Source organism: Pieris rapae, chromosome 12 (assembly GCF_905147795.1).
Source record: "Pieris rapae chromosome 12, ilPieRapa1.1, whole genome shotgun sequence".
Taxonomy (NCBI): Eukaryota; Metazoa; Arthropoda; class Insecta; order Lepidoptera; family Pieridae; genus Pieris; species Pieris rapae.
This window is the reverse complement of record NC_059520.1, coordinates 8,321,058-8,346,207: the sequence shown is the minus strand read 5'-3', so window position 1 is coordinate 8,346,207 and position 25,150 is coordinate 8,321,058. Positions and strand designations below refer to the sequence as shown.

Here is a 25,150-nt window from a genome sequence, read left to right as displayed (position 1 = left end):
CATGGTCGAACACATGGCTACATTTTTATATACGTGATTTGAAAAAATTATGTTAGCCATAAAATAACATACATTAAGTAGCTAAATAGTAAAATAAATTAAAGTATAGGGTGTTAAATAAGGATTCTACAACAACAAATGAACAATAAACATATTTTATATATTAATAATCAAAATTAATGTATTTGTTATTTTGTTAGTATTGAGATAATCCAGCATGGAATTAATCCAGATTTATGGATAATGTTAGGTATGTAGTAGGTAGCTTATATAACTTCTAATGATAAAAGTACATTCTTTTACAACACACGGCTTCAGGGTTAATAGCAAGCAAACTTTACTAACATTCCACATAGATTGGTTTAGAAATCACTATGAATGTACTAGTGACACCAAATTCCACAGAACCTAACAATTTTGAATATAGAACATCACAGTCTCCACACAATAATTTCTCCAGGTCTTCAATTTCAGCAGAGTGGCCATTATTAATTAATTTTCGAGGCGCGAAAGCATTGTTCGTTCGCACTGATTGTTTCGAATGAGCTCTTAGATTGAAATGAACCGGGCTTTTTCTATTCAAAACAGACCTTGGGAATGAAATTCTGCGATTGTACGCGACGAGCGGAACGTATTCGTGTAATTTACGGAATTTCACTTCGAAGCTGCATCGAGTAATATGAACTAGTATCGTTGAAAGTATGGAAGCGTAATACTAATATATTAAACAGAACATATTTAACTAGGCTAAAGCTGAAAATGAAGATTTACATAATTTATTCACTTTCAATAAAGGCTAATGCATAGAGTTTTTAAAAATCAACATGTTATACTGCTTTTGGCTCATGGAATATTATTTATATCAATGATTATTTGAGTGAATCATTATAATTGACATTAGTTTGATAATATTTTAATAATGTAATGAACGATGAAAAGCGGATGGGATTACGTTGATCCCTTGGAAGATGAGACTGGCTATGGTATGAGATGCTACGTGTGTGTACACGTCACCACGCCACAGAGCAGGTGAAAAATAATTTATGGCTCAAATGTCTTCTATTGTCTTTGTTATTATTAATTATTTTTATTAAAACTATGTAGGTTAATAAAATGCTAAATACCGAATATGTGATTGTTTGTTTAGGTTTTAATAAATGTGATGACTATAATGATATGATTTATTCATAATATAATATGTAAGTTGTACATAAAATTCTACAGTTTAAGAGAAATTTTCACGTTACTTAAGAGGTAGTATATGCGAAGTTTAGATTGTACCACTATATTTTTGTAACATACTCTTGCAAATACATTATTGTTCAATTGATTGTGTGCTAGTGTGAATAGTCATGTAATCTTTATGTAGGTCTACGTAAAGGCTTTATAGTTAAAGAATTTAGGTAATAAATCAATTATGGATGTATACAGCCTTTCTACCGAATAGATAGGCAGATTCACTTACCTCGGTCCTGATAAACCTCTCTCGCTTCTTAACCCATCTGACTTGACCATCCATTGTTGACTCACATTAAAACAATTATACTTTTGTCGCTAATCTAACCCAGAAGCTATATCTACTTACAAGGTTATAAACCTTAGCATTTACCCAAGAATCCATTTACCTTCTTAAACATAAACATCTATCTCTCTTTATCAAAGCATAAATAAAATTTGAAAGAAAGAGACCAAAACACAACAATCCCTCTTCAAATCTCAATTTCTTATGAAATAACAGAACATACATTTTACTCTGAAGTGCAGCTCATTGGAGACAGTCTCGCCTTCAGCATTAAGTGCAGAGCAGGCATATCTTCCACTGCTATACCTCGTCACCTTCTGCAGTACCAGACTCTGGTTACTATGAAATACGCGTGCGGTTGCATTGTGTGCTAGGGGGCGATCCTGAAAAGAAAGACAATTCTTAATAATTAAAATAATTTAACGAATAGTCAAGCGAATTATTTATAGTAGACGAATAGCACTCAAAATGGCGTTATGTATTGTAGGCACATTATAGATATTTCAATAAAGTAATACATACATTGTGCTAAAATAAAATCTCCGGGAGTAAATTGTCCTAAATAATAATAGGAAAATCGCTACAACTTACTACATCATGTCAATGAAATAAAAATCATAATTCATCGTAATAATTGATTGATTAACATCAATAGTTATAATCGATTGTTTGATTTGTAAACATGAGGGATATTAATTTGTTATAATTAGTTATGATTGTTTTCTTAATTCAATATCATTTTCAAGTATATTATTGAGAAGAAAATCTAGTTTTTTTTAAATTGTGTGCGGAATTTCTTTCCATAATAAAGATAGTAAATCCTTTTTACGAAACAAAATGGCGGCAGTTAAGGGGAATATGATTATGCACACAAAGGATTCTGTTACCTGGGCCTCTACAATGAAATGAAGGGTGCTGGAAAGGCCTGATTATTTTTAACAAAAGACTTCTAATTATTAGAAGATAAGAGATGCGATTTGGAGGGAAAGATGAACCCTTTTAGTCATATTGTGTTAATATAACAACGTAAAATATGCGTAATTATATTCAAAGTATTATATTTTTCCAGTAGTTTCAGGAAGTAAATTTTTATTAAGATGTATTCAAATTGGTATTTCATTCATAAAAATAACTTGTGAATTAATCTGATTTTGTTTCTTGTACTAAATAAGTATAAATATAAATAAAAAGAAACTATCTGCGTTCGCGAACTTTATTTCGCTTTAATACGATTTTTTTACTTAAGATAAGGAAAGCTTCTGAAAAAAAGGAAAGTATCTGTCTTTATCAACTATATACTAACATAATATGTTACAATATTATTTTCGTAGCATAAGCGAACTGTCTACCTTATTATAAAGATGCTAATTATTAATTAGTTATACAGATAATAACCCAATGTCTGGCATTATTATCAGGATGATTAAATAATAAACACGTAAAATTCGTAAAGGCTAATGTAACAAAGTTAAAAACACGTTTTAGCAATCGGTCAAAAAAGCACAAAGAGCTTTTATAAAACAGCCACATTGTAACTGAAAAAGACATTTACGGTTTGAAAGTAGCTGTGTGAATTGAAAATAGAAATTTCACTGTGACAATTGTCAGGGAATCGCTTTGTCAGTTTTTAAAAACAGTTACATTATGCCCCGTTTATTGAATCGTTCGGGAAAGTTTCAGACATTTTACAAGGCTGCCGTCGTATGGTTGATTTTGAACATGTAAAGTTCATGTGAGTTTTGGAAGTATAGTGAATGCTTAAAATGTAGTATGTAATGTTTTTTAAATATTTTTAAATTCCTTGGTGTTTAGAGACAGGGCACTCCATTCGGTACTCAAATCTAAACCTTATTTTAAGCGTTTGGCATAAGAGGTTGAGTCATTGACCAGTAAAGCTACTGAAAATTAGCAAATTTAGAGACAAAATTGTAATCTTAAAAACTTTCGAGTGACGGTTTTTGTAAGTAAACTTGTCCGAAACGGTTCGACTGATTTTCGTGAAATTTCCTGTGCATATCAGACAACAACCATTTATTAAGCCTCCTAAATGTCTATTCCTAAAGAATTTATTTTACACAAAACTTTTTGTATTTCTATTGATACAACAAACAAAAACCCCTAATTTTCACCCCTCTACGATCAAACCCTATTCTTTATTTGTTAATTATTAAAACCTTATGAATTGAACACTGATGTTTAAAGAGTAAAGAGTGGAGAAAAAAATACAGAACAAGCTAATAAGTTTTCATTACGGAAAATCGAACAGTCTCTGGGGCACCATAGCTAAATGTTTCATGTGGGTATATCCTATATAGGTAGGCTAAGTAAAATCACATTAAGGAGAAAAAAAATTCGCGGGGGCAGCTAGTTTTACTATAGTAAAATATAATGGGTAAGAATAGTAGGTAACGTACCGGGTTATACGATTTCAAGGTTTATTACACCAAGTTATATATGTCTTACGAGGTTAGATGGAAATTAATTTGGCGCACCGTAGCAGACGACCTTGAATAAGTTGTTAGACATAAAACTTTGGGGCACCTGGTTTTAATTTAAGCAATGTCAATAGATATTATGGATTCACAAATCTACGGTAAAAAGTAAAATACATTTACAGATATGGGTGAATAATATTTGTGAATGTTTTTTAATATTGGAGTAGGATCGTACTACACAGAAGATGAAAGGCACACTCTATAACTTACTGTCTATGGTTCTATTTACGTCAATCCTTATATTCATACGATGATAAGTAAAATCACGAGAAAGGATACATTTAAATAAAATATATAAACGTTTCGATTGCTTTTCAGCAATGGTGAACCAAAGAATTAAATCAAAATAGTAAAATTACTTAGCAATAAATTCCTTAAAGGTTTTACTTGAAGCGTCGTCGTTTAATTTCAAAAGAGCATTACTTCATCAAGCGACCTCTATCGGTGAATCAATTCACCGTGAAAGGAGTGTAAATTGGATCGTGAGTGTCCATTATGACGTACCGGAGATCATTGAAACCGCGGGGTTTCCGGTGCAAAAGCGTTCAGGAATTACCTGCTGGGATTCTGTTATTAATCGAAGCACGGATTTAAAATTATATACGCTTTGAAGATGTGAAATTGTTTCTACGTAGGAACTGTTACATTTGATTACTTGGAGTTTTCAATTCTATAACAATAAAATAGTTTCCTTTGCTTGCTAGTTGTTCATGGCAGATCTTCGTACTGATAATCGGGCGTATAGTTGCAGATTGAAACCATTTTAATATTGTCAGTCATACAAATCTGTACCATACCATGAACGGGTTACATTGATTACAAATCTTTGTTATTTTTTTAAAATATAAATTAATTATTATTTATTAAAGATGTCATTTGGAACATGGTGTAATACTGCTTTGAAACATTGTGTAAAGCGAAAACTTGGCGATTAAAAACAGAGGCGGAGAGTTTATTGCCAGTTCTTCTCATCCGTTTTACGCCCATGAGAACTGGCAGTATGCGTAAAATAAGAAGCACTAAGCATTTCATAAGTGTACTTTATATTACCTAAATGAATAATGATTTTGACTTTGACTAGAAAGGCAAACTGGGGCAAGTATAATGAGCGATAAAAACCTAATTTTAATTGGAACATTGCTAAATTCCATATATTTCATTTAAATGAATCTTGCATGAACGGGTAACAAATTCAGAACTAATTCAAACTGTGACTTTTAAATTATTTCAAATACTTGAGACACTTAAACTATACTCGTATTTTTTTCAAAAAAATCGTTTTTTTTAATTTGTACGAAAATATTTAACACAATAGCTGCTATTTTTCCTTTGTCACTAAAACACGGTAAGTACATTATTGTCTTATAAGATAATTGGGTTATATAATCTCGTCAGAATTCTACAGACGTCGAGAAAGTGACATGAAACCTTATAAATAATGTTACTGAAGTAATATTATATCTAATTTTATTATTCCCTTTTGTACAAGACACCAAACGGTCGAGTAATGTGAGTGTCTGATATTTACTTGAATATATATTGTAACTAAAATATTCCTTATGTAAAAGTATATTAATAATTACGGGTGCTTTATAAAAAAATAAAGAACATAAATAAAAAAAGGTTAGAAGCTTTCAAAAAAGGATAATGTTTTAAAAGCACACTAACACAGATACAACGCACGCTTATTAACATCTCCCACAGTCTCAAATGTAGAGTGTAGGTATACAAGTAAATCTCAGTCTCTATACTCTCACACACCCAATCGCATACTCATATACTTTAGGTTTTATACGAATTTGTTTGATTAGATGTAAGACAAAGACTACTTTTTTCTGAATTGGTTCAAACATGCACCATGTACCACATAATAATTGTATTCTATTTTCCCATTTGTCACCACTAACGTTAGATAAATTTTATCTCAACCATTACTCTGTAATGAATAAAGTATTGTTATTAAATTCTAGAACGAATGCTTGACATATATTTTATAACTTCAGTCAAGAACGCAACTTTTTTTAAGTTTAATAAAAGTTTTAAATCCTGTTAGACCGTATTGTATATAAAAGGTAGTAAAGTTAATATTTTGTCACAGATATAGGCAGGCAAGATGTAACTAGACGGTATCTAGAGTGGAGCCATAAAGTTCCCAGTGTAATTAGGGTCGGCTGTGGCCTGAATACCAAAGTATTCATATGAAAACTTTGTCATTTTTGTGTATGAAAATCGTAATAAATATTGTTTAATAAACAAAAATCATAAATTAACTCTATTTTTGCTACTACATATAATTTCGTACCTACCTGAGTTGCATTTTAATATTATTTATAATTAGTTACATTAGAAATCTAACTAGCTTAAAATTATATAGGATTGATTTTTTTAAAGAAAATTTAAGTTTCATTCACATATAAGGGAGAAGAGGAGGGAGGAGGAAGACAGAATTTTGATATTATTATTATAGATAGAAAAACCATTTGTGACGAGCTTTTTCGTTACGAAAACTTCTAGGATATCCGATCTATGAGGGTTAAATAAATTTTTATGCTTTATTTCTGAAATGGTCTGAGTAAATCAAGTAAAGCCTACTCTTATTAGACTAACATAAATACTAAATATTTTTAAATGCTGGTATTTAAACCTTTTTTTTTAAATTACAGGAGGCAGACGAGCTGGAGGCTCACCTGATGTTAAGTGACACCGCCGCCCATGGACACTCACACTGCCAAAAGGCTCGCAAGCGCGCTGCCGGCTTTTTCAGTTTGAATTATTTGTATTCTCTCGTTTCAAAGTGTTCGCTAAAATTAATGTGTCGCCTTATTATTTTGACGTCTCGTGCATAGTTAATACCGTGGGCTGATGTTTTGGTCGTCTTTAGAGCTTAATTGATGGCAGTAATTTGAGACTGAGATTGAAGAGCGAACGACAAAAGGAGCTTTTGGGGCGACTCAAATGACAGAACCGCAAAATACAAAGAAATTGTTTGTAGAATTTCATTTTACAGTAGTGGTAAAATTCATTTACCGACGATGTTGTTTTTTTGTGTTTGTAGAGTCATTAACTTTATTAGAGAAACTACCACCATGATTAAGAGATCGTAAGGCGTACCAGCGTATTCAGTCTTATCAGAATTGGTACTAACTTATATTATAATTATAGCTTTGAATAAATAAAATTATAAAAAATGTACTTTCTCACTGTATTACGATACTTCGTTGAGCGTGGAAAACACCAGCTCTGGGGTCACTAGTAAAAATAATTACGTAATAATGTCACTGTTATGAAAGAAACGTCTTGAAATAGGTGTGATTTTTCAGTCGAATGTGTTGGCTATATTAATCATTTTGATTTATGTTAACGAGTGGTTATAGAAAACCATTGTAAGTTATTTGTCAAATTTAATCATACCTATTTATGTTTATAAAAAAATAAATAAATCAGTGGCGCTACAACCTCTTTAGGTTTTGGCCTCAGATTTCTGAATCTGTTTCATGATCATTTTTAAATCTAATAGGCAAGTAGGTGATCAGCCTCCAGTGCCGGACACACGTCGTCGAGTTTTTGGATCTATGTTACGATGTTTTCCTTCACCGTTCGAGTAATTGTTAAATGGGCACATAGAAAGAAACTCCATTGGTGCACAGCAGGAGATCGAACCTACGACCTCAGGTATGAGAGTCGCATGCTGAAGCCACTAGGCCAACACTGCTCTACAAATCCTGTATAACATAATAAATATCTGACTTCATTTACCAAATAGAAATTTTCTTGATCATAAAATGTTTTTGCATTTGTATACAAAACGACCCGTTAACATTCAAGTCCATGATTCAAATTAAAATATTATTTATATCCCAAACAGCGTGGAGAATTTAAGACAAAAGCCGCGAAATACGTGAGTGCCTCAAAGGTACCCTGTACTTACATAAGCCGTCGGTGTCAGGAATTTTAATAAAATGCCGGGGCGAGGCAAAACCTCTTCTTTGCATTTAATATTTCCTTGATTGACGACTTGGTATATACAGAATGTCTTTGTATTTTTTCGAATTAATCTGACACCGGAAGCAGTGAAGACTGACATGTTTCGTTTTAACTTATTCCTTAATATTTAATATGTCACGACTTGTGGCCTAGTGGAATCAGCGTGCGACTCTCATCCTTGAGGTTGTAGGTATAATCTCGGGAGCGAACTTTTTCTACTAATAAATTTTTTTTTGCCGAAAATGCGGATGTAGTCCAAGCTCATGAGCCGGCCAGCTCAAGGGTTGTGGCGCTGTTCAGTCATTGTCACAGTTTGTGGTTTGATGCGTATTTTAAAGTTGATAATATATTGGAACTCGCCAAACATTGTGTACAGGTACAATATGTTAATATTCCCTATGATCTTGGTTTGAACAGCCAGATTGAAAACCCAAGACCAGAAAATTACGATACGACAAAGGTGAAAAACCACTGTTGCAAATAATATATGGTTTTTTTACCTAATATGGTTAATTTACCTTTTAATATTTATCCCATTAATAATCAAAACGAATTAAGTCAAAATACACTCTTTAAACAAATGAACTCCTTTCTCTCTTACAGAAATAAAGTTATTAAAGCGACGGAATCACACATTTGTGTCTGAAAAGGGTCTCCTTAATATTTCCATAAAGTCAAGAATTCATCACCATATTTTCTGTAAATTCAAACTTCAAATTATTGGTAAAACATCCCGCTGAGTTTCGTTAGGAATTGCGCCAAAATTATACGAAGACATCAAAGAGGATTATTCAAAGTCTGACAACGATAATCCTTTGAAAACACTGCTTCTTTCCCTCTCATTCAATTCCCATGTTTTTCACTTCATCGCCTTCAGAGAACATGTTAACTCGGTTGGTAATTAGAATTGATGCTTTGGAGTTTGTTTTTGCTTATAATTAATTTGATAGGATTCTGCGATTCTTTCATTGAATACTCTGCGAAGATCTACTACTACTTGATAATGTGTGTCGTATTTCTAAATTCTTAATGATTAGTACGACATCAAATGACAAATTTAAATATTTAAACATTCGCTAAGTTAATGATTTTACTTGCATGATTCCTTCTTGAATTTTTCTGTTTACTTACTCCATTTTTTACCATCTGAGATAGTCATATTAATTAAAGTGTGCCAATAACCAATCCACGGATTGTAATAGCCATCTGTTGATCCAAGCTATCCATGGTAGGTCGGATCGGTGCATGTCGATAGACCTGTGTATATAAATGACAGTTCAACTGTGCCAATAAACTGTTTTTAAAATAATTAAAAAGCTATTTAATATGTTTTACTTAGACGTGTATATATAAATATTATTTGTACGGTTTTATTTACTTTATTTGGCTTATATTTATTATCAAATATGAGTGTAAGTTCATTCTATCCGTCGCCAAAAATGGATTGCCTTCGTAGGGTTTGGTTATTGAGATGAAAATAGGAGATCGATTGACTGTCAAGGATGTCAGATTGCTTCCAATCTGAGATTGTTGATTAATTATTGGGTTCGGGCGTAGCGACATAAATAAATTTAAATGAATTTATCATTTTATGTTTTATAACAAACAGGCTATTCTAGCTTTGGCCGACAGCTGATCACTATTTTTATAATATTTGGGCCAAAGTTAAGTGGGCACTGAGACATATTGTTTGCTGCACAGCCGGTGACTGAACGACCTCAGGAATTAGATTTCAACTCTGATATTTAATCATGCGTATACGTGCGCCTTCCTTTATGTTTAATTATTTTAATTGTACCGGTTTTATAACAAAATATAAAAATAAAATCTTTCAAGTTTATAATATAAGTATACTTAGAGTGGACTAATATTGCAAGTTAAAAACTCTAGTAGATTATTTATTCATCAACAAAATGTATAAATCATAATCTTAACAAAATACCGGACTCCGATCAAATATTTATTAATGTATATGACCAATCGATTTGAAATTTCCTAACTTGCAGCTTGCACTGTTTAACTAGAATGCAATTATAGAAGGTGCTATTTAAGCTATCTGAAGTATTCGAGGACTAGGAATTAGTCTGGTATAAGGTTTGTCGTTTAATTGCAAAATTCATCACTTTAGATGGAACCCGTAATATTGACTAAGTAATTATTTTATCGCTGTACAATAGATACACAAGTACGTATTATTACATAATTATCATATATCCACACAACCAAGTCCGGTCTACAATCATGAGAACAGGAGAGCAACTCCATGTGCTGTGGTATCTGAATTATGGAAGATAAAAAACAATTGAAGGCGCACCAGCACTTGTTTTTCTAAACAAACCTTTACTAAACATGTTTGTTTACTAAATTTTTTTATTAATGAATCTAAACAGAGAGAAAAACTAAAGCTACAACACCTGTATCTCTCATCCCTTATTTGTATTAAGCAGATAATATGTGATTTTCATTGCACAAGAAAGACAATCAATGAAAAGACCAGTCGAGCTGAGTCCCTTTCATGTAAAAGAAAAGAAGCACCTTATACCAAAGTACTTTCTTGCTTTCTTTCCTCTTGCATAGGCAACATACAAATTCTCTTATTTATTTGACAACGTCAAAAGAAAATACTGATGGAATGGTTGCATTTTTCAAAAGAAAATTTTAATTTTATTTGTTATATAGATATTTTGTATATATACAGAGAAGGAACTAAATGGAGATCACAATTGAATTGATCAAATTACATTTATTTGTACGCATACAATTATGTCATTTTTTTCACGAACAAACACTGCCGAACGCGGCGGCCGATTCTGCCTCTTTGTCGCTCGATCCACGCTCTCGCTTGCACTTCAAGCCCTAAATGGAACGCTACAGAGCGAGGTAACGACGTTTTTTTCATGTGTGCAGCCGGCTCCATCGAATTATAACACGTTGTCACTTCAAAAACGAAAGTAAAACTCACGATATTAGGGCTGCAAAATGCACGCTTAATAAATATGCATATAAAGTAATTAAGAGATGAATTTCTACGTCTAAGAGAACATGTACACAGAATTTCCTTGTTCCCTTTATTTGGGTTCAAATCTCGCGATCATTAACAGCGTGAGTAGTAATAAACAAATAATACGCGGCACACGAGATATAATTCATTATATAATAACGATAGACTAAGAGCCAGATACATAAATGTGTTAAATTGTTTCATATCGTCTTTTTGTCATGTTGAGTAGTGATTTCATAATAATAGAACTAAATATAAAATTAGTACACATTAATATAGGCCAGATGTAAAATGGTCTAAATGTAGAATTTCAACACAGAAATCTCAGATTGTTCTGTCAAAATCATTAAAACATTTAAAATATACGCACTTTAATCAATCTGTAACAACCTCAAGATCGGTCAGAGGATGATTGAAATAAATTTATTGTCGACTCACGTTCAAGAACAAAAATAAGAGCAATGGTGTCTACATTTTCATTGTAAATGCTATTATAATGTTATTAAAATGCAATTTAGTACAAAGATTTTTAATTGTAAAAATTTTGAGCGGCTCCGTGACTATTCAATGGGAAAAATTTCCTGAGTAACGTACATAACCTTTATTCATTCATCAAACAAAAAGCAAGTTTCACCTTACTAAACTTCGAAGCATAGGCTAAAACGATAAAAATCTTCGAGGAAACTTAGTCTAAAACCCGTTCCCCACGTGACCAATAACTACAATAACGAGGTACAAAACGTCCAGCAGCTCTTAGGCTAGAACGTGTTTTGCGGGTCGGATCTCAAGGGAGTCGTCGAGCAAAAAGCATTATGTGTGAAGGGGTTAGTTGTTGAAACAAGCCTTATTATGAGATAAGAGCTAATATTGAATGAGAGATGCTCTATAATGTTTCAATTAAGCGAGGGTTGTGGTTGATTTTATTACGTATAATGTACAAATTTATGTTAAGACTTCATACTATACTCCAATGTCTCTGATGTGTTCAAAGCTCGGGTGCGGACAAAAACAAAACACTGCGATTTCGTCATACCACGACCATATAGAACGCTCGTATTTTCTCTGTATGGTCTTTAATAGATATTTCTATTTGATGCCGTATGAGGAATACAGTTTTCAAATTCTTCCAGTTGTACCTATTCCTTGAAACGATTATTTCCCGCTATCCTATTTATGGTGGGCATCCTCTCTTTTTTTCCCCACTGGGGCATTCCAATACTAAGTATTTTAGATTGTCATCAATGCGGCCAGCCCATTACCATTTTACTTCCTTCACTTCCAACACTTCGAATACAAAGCCATTAATTGTCATACAACTCATGCCAAGATGTATGTTGAATTGTTAAAGCAATTTATGTAACAGAGCACTCCAGTGATCCATGAAAGTGGGTAGTCTAGGGAAATCTAGACGCACCGCCTCGGGTGACTTCAGACAAACATATATACATATGTAATAGCTTCAATACGTTGTGCGATAAAAACGGTATTCAATGTTTAATATTACAATTATTGATTTCCAAATTATTTATTTTAATTAGGCAGTCTAAAGCAGTCGAAGACACTCATGTGCAAATTAACTGTTACAGGCAATATCCAACATAAATGTTTATCAAAATCGATTGACATATCAATTCAATAAAAAATATTTTTGTATTTCGAGTCTTAGATAAAAAAGGCTATAAAGTTTACAATTATCTAGTTGATAAAAAGGCCTGGAACCAGTCTCGGCAGGCTATTTCTAATTAATTTGCGATATTTGTTTTAAAATAAGTGTTGTTTGATGATTTTCTATTTTAAAAGAGTACCGAGAGTTTTTTACTCCGGCTTCGTCCCTCGGCCTACACCTTCTGTCTTTCTTGTTGATGGGTGGGCGTGGAATAAGTGATACCTGTATCTTAGGATATATGTAGATATTGTATATATAGATGCATGTATCATAGCTGTAGTATGAGTTAAACTAAACGAATATGGACTTGTGTTGATAATAATACATTATTAAGATTTGAGGATTGTAAGTATTTTTTGATGATCTATCATATAAAAATAAAAAACAACAAATTTTGTTTAAAAATAAAACAATATATTTCGGTATAGTTCGGGCTACTTAGGTTTAAAATACAGATAGTAGCCGATTCTCAAACTTACTGCATAAAAAAAATCATAAAAATCGGTCGAGCCGTTTCGGAGGAATGGAAATGAACAAAATGACACGAAAATTTTATAGATATAGAGATTAAAATAAAAACTTCTACCAAACATATCAACTGTGGAAGTTATAAATACCCGGCTGTTTTAAATACACGGTATATCGTTTTCTCAAATGAAAAATGTCCCGACAAACTTGTGTATGAATAAGTGTCGCTCCACGGTGCACTTATAAACAACTTGTTCGCACATTCCCAACATGTCGCACGTTTCTTCAGTATTACTTGAAAACATTTTTCATTAACTTGTCATATTTTATCACGACAGGAATTTCTTGTATATATGAATAAATAGTTGTAAAAACTTACATAAGATATACGTGTTAAATGCTAGCGTGTCATCTTAATTTTTAAGCTTTGTATATAATCAAATGCTTCTCGTGATAAATTATATATTTCTATATATATATATATATATATACATATACATATATATGTAATCGACAAATTCAGTTTATTGACATAAATTTAAAAATTGACAATGACACTATAGTCTAAATAAAAGTAATATAAAAGGCCGGCAATGCACTCGTAAACTTTATTGAAGGGCTATATAAGGTAAAGAGGTGAACTTCCTGCCCGTTTGTTATAAAAACCTTAATTCATCGTTTTCTAAAATGCATTTATTAAATAAAGCCAAAAGAAACAATATATTTAATTTTTTTATAGAACAGGGGCAAACGGGCAGGAGGCTCACCTGATGTTAAGTGCTACCACCACCCATGGACACTCTCAATGCGAGAGATCTTGCAAGTGCATTGCTGGCCTTTTAAACATTGATACGCTCTTTTCTTGTGGGCAGCTGGTTCCACAAAGTGGTGGTGCGCGGCAAAAATTGCCTTGAAAAACGCGCAGTTGTGGAACGGCGGACGTCGAGGCGATACGGGTGGAATTTCGTATTCTGCCCCGACCATACATTAATTTTGTACACAGATCTTATTTAGATTTGTATCTGGCCTCAGACAATGCTTAATTTTAATTTTTACAATACAATTACAATCTAAAGTTCAAGCACAATGATTAATATTAATTTTTACAATACAATTACAATCAAAAATTAATCAACAATAAGAAAACCGAGTATCTCTAAAATTACAACTTTAACTTATTTAGTTACCAATTTAACGTAAAAAATATTTCAGTATTAAAACTACACATTTCTACTAATAAAATATGCAGTGTTTTTCCATGATTGCCACAAATATACGGCAGGAAACGTCCGCTTGAATATCACGATTTATGGCTAAAACTCTATTTCGCGTAAAACGCGTCGCGTTCACATCATTTGCAGTCAGGCCGCGTACGTACTTACTAATGTTGGCTTTTTCGTAAGTAACGATTGCATTTATAAATATTTATAAGCAATACGTTAGTATGTCTGAACTGTATCGCAGCTCTACAACTCTTGGTCTTACATTTTTAGATCTATATCGTAATATTTTCTAATAGGCGGTGATCAGCCACATACGCAGTCAATTTAATGGGACTTTTGCGCGGTGTTTTGAACGAGCATATAGACAGAAAGTCTATTGGTGTACACTTCGAACCTACCTCATGACTAATACTCGCACGCTGTCTGCTAGGGAGCTATTATATTTCTACTCTATAATACAACGTAATGTTGGGATTATATACATTTTAGATTACAGGGAAAGAATTATAGTCAAAATTTAGTACAACATATGATTCCCGAATATCTAAAATCAATATATTTTTTTACATACGTGATTCAAACCTAGTATAAAGCATTCAGGTTATGCGCTGAGATGCCAGCTGCAGACTTTAAAACCAAACACAAAATTTGATGTGTCGGGCGTGATTACTGGCTTTCTGCAAAAATTATTCATATTGAAGACTGTAATTATAAAGAAATTTCGTATGTTATGTTTTCATTACAAAAAGGTCTTTCGAAGTATAAAATAATATTAGCGCTAATAGCGAAAAATATGGGTCCGCTGGGGCGAAGGGGCGGAATGGCGTCGAGAAAGCTTTTAAGTGACCCTCGCGAGATGACCGCCTCCATTACCGACTATAATTACTACGCCATTATGTGACGACCTCCTAAATTATTGGGTTCTTATTTATGTATAACCAATTTATTTTAGATACGCATTTAATAATAATATTGATTGAAAATCTCATTTTAAAATTATAAAATAGTATTTTTTTTAAATAGAACGAGACAAACTGGCAGGGGGCTCACCTAAAGATTAGTGATGCCGCCGCCCATGGGCACTCAATAACAGAGAGCTCGCGAGTGTGTTGCCGGCTTTTTAAGATTCGGTACGCTCTAAAAATCAATTAATGTTTTTAATTTCTATAAGAAACTATACTTGAAATATAATAGAAACTACCTCAAGCCTTTATAAATATGTGAATTCGCAGAAATTCAAATATGAAACAACTCCGTAAAAACTGTAATCGTTATTTAAATATAATAAAAACAACGTACACTACAATGCTACAGCAGTACAAGTGTCAACACACAGACCTTTCCGGTGAACAAACAAACGCGGACATTGGTATTTGTTGTCTGTAAAAATCCAACAGGGGCGATGTTTTGCAAACGAGAGCAGTAAATTCTGTGCTTTAATTCGAGCGAATCGCAGGGGACGAAGCCATTTTTCAAAAACAATCACATATAAAACAATGAGGCGTGTCGACGCAAGCCGGACGAATGGATGCTTAAAAATGCTGAACGATTTCCAATGCAATGTAGTACTGATAATATAGGTAATATATCGCGATGGATACACTACGTTTTTAGGAGTTAAACTTACACCCACCATTTTTATCCAAAACTAGCTGACCCGGCGAACTTTGTTCCGCCTTAATGGCAATAAATAAGCAGTTTGGGTTTTTTTATTGGAAAAAATACAAAAAAATTAAATACCTACATTAATCATTCATTATTATTTCTGTATTTTAGTACATAGGTTGCTCTTCACTTAAGTACCTTGTGATACACATTTTTTCATTTTTTGTTTTATTATCAGGCGCAAAAACAAACAACGCTGATGGTCTTCCGACCCGTGAACATGCCACGTATAATTGACCATGGGAAAAACATGAATGTTCTAGATTTAAACCACAAACTTTTAAGGATTGGCCTTGTGATTTGTTGATGGTCATGGCAAATGCAAGACGTATCGGAAATTGAAGTCTTTTAAATTCAAACGGCATATCGGTTGGGATCATCGGGATCCTCGGAATAAGAACTTCCTCACCTTTGAATTTTCCTATCATTATCGTAGCGTAAATTACATTGTTCTTCAATTTTCTAACCACCAAACGCATACCATTATGTAGTTCAGGTCATCTACATCTTTATTCTTTTTCTTCTTTTTTATCAGTAAGCAATGTAACTCTCATGTTTGTTGTCAGCTGCAGTTTCGTCACATAGCGCCATAGATTTGACGATTTGAGGCAAGCGTTTATTTCGTCGACAGCCGTAGATCTTGGAATTACTGGCAGTATTTGGCGGAAATCGCCAGACAGTAAAATCATTGCTCCTCCAAAACATCTCGATTCATTGCGTAAATCTTTTAATGTTCGGTTAAGTGCTTCCAATGCACGTTTATGCGCCATTGTGCATTCGTCCCAGATGATGATTTTCGATGCCGCTAAAACTTTGGCCATTGCTGAGTGTTTTGCAATATTACACGTTGGTTCTCCAATAGTTTGAAGATTTAACGGTAATTTTAATTCTGAATGAGCCGTACGGCATCCTTCTAACAATGTGGCTGCTATTTCAGAAGAAGCAACTGCAACCGCTATGTTGGATCTCGCCCGAACAGTTGCTAAAACTAATGACATGAGGAATGTCTTGCCAGTTCCACCAAGGGCATCTAGGAAATATAAACCACCACTTTCATCATCGTTTGCCTTCATTAAAGTATCATAAACTTCCTTTTGTTGGTATTTCAACAGGGGTACATTCGTTTGAACTACTAAATCTAATTCCTGGTGATCATATTCACGTTCCCGTTCCAATACTCGATTAAATGCGTCATTCGACAACAACAACAAATAGAAACATTCATCATTCTTTGGATGAACTGTATACATACGACAATACCGAGTTTTATAGTTCTCTTCACTGTTTATACGAATGGGCAATAGCACTATCATTATAATTAAATTGTAAATTGTAAAAATAATTAAACGTATTTATTTAATAGAAATATTTTGAATATTGATTTCTTACAAATATCAAATTGTCATATATACGTCATTACATAGCTGTCATTATACGTCAATTACATAGCTATCATTTGCGTTTTATTATTCCAAGTCTGATTCTTATTTGTTATACCACTTTTTATAGTGACTGACGTTTCATGTCAAGTCCCACGGGAACGCTGTCGAACGGGATAAAAAGTATCCTATGTCCGTCTCCTGGCTCTAAGCTACCTCCATACCAATTTTCACTCAAATCTGTTCTTTCGTTCTTGAGTTATAAGTGGTGTAACTAACACGACTTTCTTTTATATATATAGATGACGAACCAGATGTCACCGTTTAGGCGAGCTGTTCTAATTATTCGAATCTGCAGACCCAGTGGTTGGTTTGGACTAAAACTCAAATTTGGACTATAAAAATAAATACCTTCCTCATGGTAATGTACATGTATACATGGTAATGTAAATGTATACATGGTAATGCAGCCTTATATACTTATAATTTTCTATTCAAAGCGATTACCATGTTAGAATTAAAGTCAAAAAACAAGTGAACAAAAACAAAAAGATCAACCATCCAAAAGTAATCGCAAACAGCTAAACAGATACTGAACTGTGATCCTCACAAAACAGATAACAGTCGCAAAAAACAACAAACAAAGTATAGAACGAGGAAGTGCGGTGATGCGCATCACGATCCGTGTAACAACGAGCGGCTGATTGCCCCTGAAAGGGTAAAGCAAAACAAAAATGAAAAAACAGACTGAACATTGCTGATTAAAACACGAGCTACGGTACAAAGCGATTATCGGACCGAACACTGCCATCTATTACTTTATTCCCCGTCCTCCCCTCGGCTACTGTGCTGAGAGGAGGACGGGGATTGTCGCTAGCATCGATGGATTACTCACTTTGTTATTGTAAATCTTTTGTCCACTATCAAAGCGGAGACGGGAATATCAAAAGACTGTTATTTCAGGTACAAAAGACCTAGATAACGCCTTTAGAAGCTCCAAGCCTTAGATTTTATATAACGGATGAAAATAAATAAGTCGAACGAGTGACCTTTTTATATGAGATGTGATAAAAATCTGTACGTAGGGAATGGATAATCTAACCGTCGTTTTTAGGTCTCTAGACACATAAATATCTACCTTTATAATTGTGAGTGAAGATAAAATCTGCCTGGAGAGACGATTAAAATATTATGAATAAAATTTTGATTGAATGAATTTTTCTGTGTTTTATAATTAATTTTTCAAGTTAAGTATTTCTTAAACTTTCAAGACTTTTAGTTATTTATTTATTCAATCATATATAAGACAACTTAACTTACGCGACAATTACAATGTAAAATTCTAAATATATAAATATGTACTTTCTATTACTATAAGTATTATAATAGTAAATACTGTTTTAAAAGAAAAAAATAGCAATTTCATTTTTGAATTTCCAAACTAAATATTTTAGATGGAACAGATAAAAATTATCCTTCAAATTAAAGAGATCATACAATATATTCAATTTGAAATAATAGTAAATTAAGTAGATCTAAACCCAGGACGTTAGAATATACAGTTGTGTGAAATTGGACATTTTCCACAATATCATTAGTCTAACAGTCCCTATCTTTTAATTATAGCAAACATTTTAACAAGAGTTTTGTTTTTCTTTATTAGTTTGTTGGTACAATTTGATTATAAGTTACGACGGTACATTGTTGAGTGAATTAAGTAATTTTATAAGTTTGCACAAACATGGTTTGTAGGTTTAAGGTTATGTTGGTGGCTCATTAAGTGCGTTGTGCGTAAAATCCTGGCTAACTAAGTCAGCCTGACTTCTTCAAGGAGCGCAGAAGTCTCCTGGGTACTTCTCAAGCTTTACAGAATGACGATTTTTGTATGTTAGCTAGCCACAGCCACGTCCTTGGGTAGAATGCCTAGCGAACCCCGAGGGCCCATCTTAAGGGCGTGTGATGGGCTGAGGTGTTTTTAGTGGGTAGGGTCTCGCTACCCCTCTGAATAGCAGAGGGTTTTTGAGTGTAGATCCAGCCCCACAGTCCCCGCGTCAAGTTCGATATTCTTGATGCGGGCCTGCATTAGTGCATTTCCACCTCGTTAAAAAAATGCCACATCCACGTATTCCGAGACTACCACAATCAAGAGAGTAGATAAATTTCCGTATGTCCGAATTCTAATGTCACATGTACTGGATTATATTATGATATTGTGTATTTGAATAAGAATGATCACTAACACACACACACAACACATAAGCAATCCTCTGATTCAACCCAAACCTATAAGGTTGTAGCATTATTTGTTTTTATAAGAGTTTCTAATATTATACCTTATCAGAAGTCTAGATAGTATATTTGAAGTAAATTATATAATAAGTAGCTAAGTATACATATTGTTGTGAAATGATTAATAAAACTATATACAAAATTGTATAATATTGCTATATATATCCTGTCTATTATAATATCTGCCAAACGGGACGTACAAAGCTTATTAATTTGCTATCAAAATTGCCAAAGTCTACTTAATAAGCAAGTTATGAGAAAATGAATTTACTCACATCATGTAGCCATGACAGTTTCCGTACCATTGGGTTGGCTCGAACATGACACTCGAAGTACACATCATCACCTTCCTTGATGTCACCTGCAGCCAGCGAGCTGCCTAATCTTAATTTTACCACGGGTGGATCTGAAATAAATCAAAAGGAACATTTTGCAGTGTCTCTGATTTTTAAGATATTGCATAGATTTTATCCATGGGCTTTGAGCGCGGCGGCTGAATCAAGAAATTCCGTAACGAAAACAACCTAACACACGATGACGTATACGAGATCGGTGGCGTAGCGCGAGTGCCACACGTTTTTTTGTCTCTCGAGAACACAGCGTCACAGATAGTTTTTAAGAAATATATATATGATTTTTGTGGGCGAGTATAATATTGTTGTTAGTAAGTTGGGAACGTGATATGTTTTTAATTGGAAATGTTATGTTGTTATGTAAAATTACATTCCTTCGAGCGATAATTGGTGAATCATATTTCAGTTTAAATTGTTTCTCAATAGACAAAGTGTTCAAAAGGAAAGTTAATATGTATGTGTGTGTAGCGGTATTTCACATTTTATTATTATAAATATTTTATGTTCAGTTTAATTTAATGAAAAAGATAGGATAGCTTACATATATAGTTCTACGTCACTGTGTGTATGTATGTCACTGAACTTAAACGGCCTCACTGAATTGAATTATTTTTTTGTACGCGTTTGGGTGGATGGCCTTAAATGGTTTTAGATTCACAAATAAGCCTGGAAGATGGCGCTGCAGTCGGATAAAAAGAAAGTCGCTTCCCTCTGTCTGTATAATTTGATATTGAAAACTAAGTTCTTCTCCATACAGTCATAAATAGCTAAAAAAAATACACATTCACTTACATACGACACTAATAGTCCATGTTGTCTCCAGAAATAGGTTGGTTACGTTTGGATTTTCCGCCCGACAGGTGATGGGCTTTCCGTCATCATCAAGAGTGGGTACGAAACTCATGACACTGATAGTCAAGTTGTCTCGTAACTCCTCCTGAAACAATAAAATATAATAATTAGGTTTTTTGAGATAATTCATTCTGTTCGAGATGAAATAGATTAATTAGTACAGTACATTATGTTATACGATCTGTATATATTTTTTTCTTGTTATCAATTGTTGGATAATCGTTGTACATATCATTCTGTATTATATTATATCGCATTAGTAGTATGTGTTAAAATGTAATAATGATGTGAAAATAAAAAAAAATGCTAATATCTAATCTTATTATAAAGTATTTGAATTCGAACTATATTCTTGTACGAAGCAAAACTTATATCTAATGTCTTAAATTTTTTCAGGTATACCATTTTTGTTTAACTAAAAATAACAGACATGGAGGGTGATTTCTATAAATTGTGTGTTATATAAAATTTTGGAGTTATAACTGTAGTCAGGGATATGCTTTCATTTATGTTTTTATTATGTTATTAAATTAAAAAAAATATATTACTTTAAGGTTTAGTTTTATTTGGTGTGAAGCTACCTGAAAAGTTTTATTTAACATGTGGTTAAAACATGTATTAAGAATATACATAGCGCAAAATCATCTACATCATAAGCACGACCCACATACACACCATCACGTACACACCGACACTTTTACACCATTACACAACACAACCAATTTAGGCTTAATTAATTAAATTTAATCAGTTAGTTAATTGTATTAAATACTTTGTTCGTTTGTTCCCTTTTGTAAATCTTTTTGTTATATAATGTATCATGTATTCCATCTGTGGCTATGTTCTCGGTGTATTTGTTTGCTATTATATGTGTTTTGTGTTAGCTGTAGGAGTACAAAAGAAATAAATAAATAATTTAATATGAGGAAAAAAAATAAACATTGGGAAATGCTCAAATTAGAGGTCTATTTATTGAACAAACAACAAACCTTTTATACATTATATGATTATTACATATAATAGGTTTGGTAGGATAAACCAAAGTCTCCTGGCGCTCATATTAATTTATTTAATGAATAAATATTTTTAATTCGTAACATTTTTTTTGTTATACTTAAATAAATTATTATTTATTTCTAAGACTATATATTATAATTATAAGACAATACAGAAAGCCAAAACAGATTACATAACTTAATAAAAAAATCTAAAAAAATACTAATATTTTGTTTAATATATTTTAATTATTATATCTTGCTAGCTAAATCTTTTGTGTCCCCTTTTATAAATATCCTAGTGTGTGCCAATTTTGTTTTATTTAACAGTACCTATAATAACATAATTTTCAATATAAAAATATCGCACTAGAACAATTCTAAAGAGAAACAAATCGAAAACGTTATGTGGATGCTTCATAATTCTGATTATCAACGCAGCTGTGGCTTCAAAATTAGTGTCACTGAAATATAGTCCTTATTGCGTTGAACTACAGTACAGCCACTACTCTGCTCCATTGCTGAATGCACTTTGAAATGATTTAACAACACGAGAATTAACAACACAAATGCTTCGGCTTTTGAATTTGTATGTCACTTTGATAAGACTGTAGGCTACATACATTGTATGACCACTAATGCACTCAAACGTATTAAATAATAATCTTTATTATTTAAGCTGTACTCAACACGCACGATTACAGAAGCATTTTCAGATAAGAGGGAAACGAAATTATATTAAGCGATGGATCCTTTGATTTCAATATTATTTGAGGTGTTCATACAAAACGGGACGAACAAAATTTTACAATGTGTTTGCCGTGACGCATCGCTCAATCAATATAAAATTATTGTACGGATATTTTATGATCCATTCACGAGTATGACATGTTTATGCGTACCCGCATTGGCATTGACGTAGGAATAATTGTTTCATAGCTCTCCGGTGTGAATAATATCTAGGATAAGTTTAATCGGTTTGCTGTTATCGGTAATTTTAATGGTTTGGAATGGTAATTTATTTTGTCGAATTTCACAATTTCGTAAGGTTAAAGGCATACGTTATTCGAGATATTAATTTACATTACAAGTAATATGCAAACTGTACAACCTATTTTAAACGATTCAATACACATTAATACAGCCTTCATTATTGGGGCCTACGCACGCACTTAAGTATTTACAATTAAGAAACAGTAGGTACAAATTATACGTAATTATTAAACCCTCATATTTTGAAAGTATCAGACAAAGTTTTATTTTGCTCACAACAATAATTAAAACTAAAAAAATTCGGATCCGCTAGTAATATTATCTCTCTTCTACAAAAACTAATGAAATTTAAACATCTGGAAAAAGCTGCATATTATTTACGTCTCCGTTCTAATTATACAAGCCCCTCCTATATATATATAAGAACCTCCTCATTTCTCTTAATAAAGTTAAAAATTTAGACTCTTCTTATTCGAAATGAGATCCACTAATTCGTAATACAAACGTAAACCTGAATGTCCAGGTGCAGCATACATTATGAGTCAATTCACTTTTGTCACCAGGTGGCATAATCTGAACAACTGATGCAGCAGGTTTCACTTAAATGTTACACACATGCCGCGCTTGCTTCATTCAGTCGATGTCTGCGTGGACGTGTTCTAAATAATAATAATAAGAAAATCCTTTTATTTCAGATTTACGTTTCAAAATATTTATCATATTATTCGTGCGTATCTGTGTGACTTTTTTTGTCAGAGGCTTCGTCCAAATGCCGCCATTTCTGTCTGCACTGTGTGGTTCTCTTCCATGTACCTGCTCCTTAATCTGGTATATTCACCTTCAAATGTTCTGCCTCATTTGCGTTTATTGTATCTTGGGCACCAGTGCACGAATGAAATTTGATTGCTCTAATTCCTCTTACCATGTGCTCCGCCCATTTCAACTTATGTTTATTTATTTTTCTGGTATCTTGCTACCTTAGTTTGTATTTGAAAGATGTATTCTTAATTTATCTATTATTTTATTCCATCAAATCCTTCTGTATTCTAAATAACTAGTTGATAAATAATAATACGCGAATAAAATAAATTGAATTTGTATAATGACCAAGAGATCCGTTCACCCAAAATGTATAAGTACGTAGTAATAGTGATAAAGATAGATTTTTGATGAAAATATAAAGGGAAGCATAGCTGGAATTTTTTCTCAGATGAGATTCCTATGTTACAGCATAATACGATACAGTACCTAAACGTTAGTTTAGATACATGTAAACGCCATTTATTCTATGTGCTAATATCTACTAGTATTTTTAATTAAGCGGATGCTAAGGCATTTCTAATTAATAAATATTATAGTTCAAAAATTAATTTCAGATTATTGTATAAAAAAATAAGGAATTGACAAGAATATTAGAAGTTTAATTTGTTTAATCATATTATGTATTTATTTTGAAGTGAGAAATAATCAAATGAATTTTATAGTATGTACCCGGCTTTAAAAATATATTTTGGTTTTAGGTTCAGTGAATGTCCAAAAACATTTAATTGCATCATACAAAACTGGATATCGGAGTTTCATAATTACGTTCGTTGTTCGTAAACAGCAGTTTTGGTTATAGTTTTACACAAAGGCTTTGTTAGGAGTTCTGTCCTTGTTCGGTTTGCACCTGAATGCAATAAGGATCTGCATAAAACGGTACCGATTTTCATAACGGAATTTCCCAACTTCCATTTAGAAGTGTTAAACTTTGTTGTCGTACTAGTTTATGTTATTGTATTCTTATACACGCATGATACAGTTTTCATAATATGCCTCCGTTTCAAAATATTTGTCTGAAGATCATTATATTTTTTACCATTTGTTTACCAATAGATGGCGTTGTGCTTGTAAAAAACGCGATAGCGAAACAATGCAATATAAATATGTAGTGTTAAGTGTTTCATTTGTTTGACTACTAGTAAAAAACCGCCTTCACCGGGGAAGGCGAGGACCTTTACTTCGCTCAGTCCAGTGCCTTCCGTCCTGCCCTTCAGGCAGTTAACCCCCCCCCCCCCCCCCGCGACGGCCCAAGCCGAGATTCGAGTCTCACAGGAGACGCCCTTGCGCGAGTCGCGGGATTCCCCCCCTTTAGGCTGAGCTATGCTCGCCAAAACAGCCCGTGCTGAGCTGTAAAGGCCCTTAAGGGCAACAGCGAGATTTCATTCCAAAAAAAATTGACTAGATTTCAGGCCGAGCCAAGCTGAGAATGCTCTTAAGGCCACC

General features: G+C 33.0%; 1 protein-coding gene across 1 annotated transcript in view; it reads right to left on the bottom strand.

Annotated features, from left to right (window-relative positions):
- LOC110995213 (nephrin) overlaps nucleotides 1-25,150 on the bottom strand; it is a 333,726-nt gene that overhangs the window by 70,358 nt on the left and 238,218 nt on the right. The window contains exons 8-10 of the mRNA XM_045630341.1: nucleotides 20,838-20,982; nucleotides 19,968-20,098; nucleotides 1,746-1,905 (exon numbers count right to left, since the gene is read on the bottom strand). Of these exons, the coding sequence (XP_045486297.1) occupies nucleotides 1,746-1,905; nucleotides 19,968-20,098; nucleotides 20,838-20,982 (436 nt within the window). The remainder of the gene's footprint in view (nucleotides 1-1,745; nucleotides 1,906-19,967; nucleotides 20,099-20,837; nucleotides 20,983-25,150) is intronic.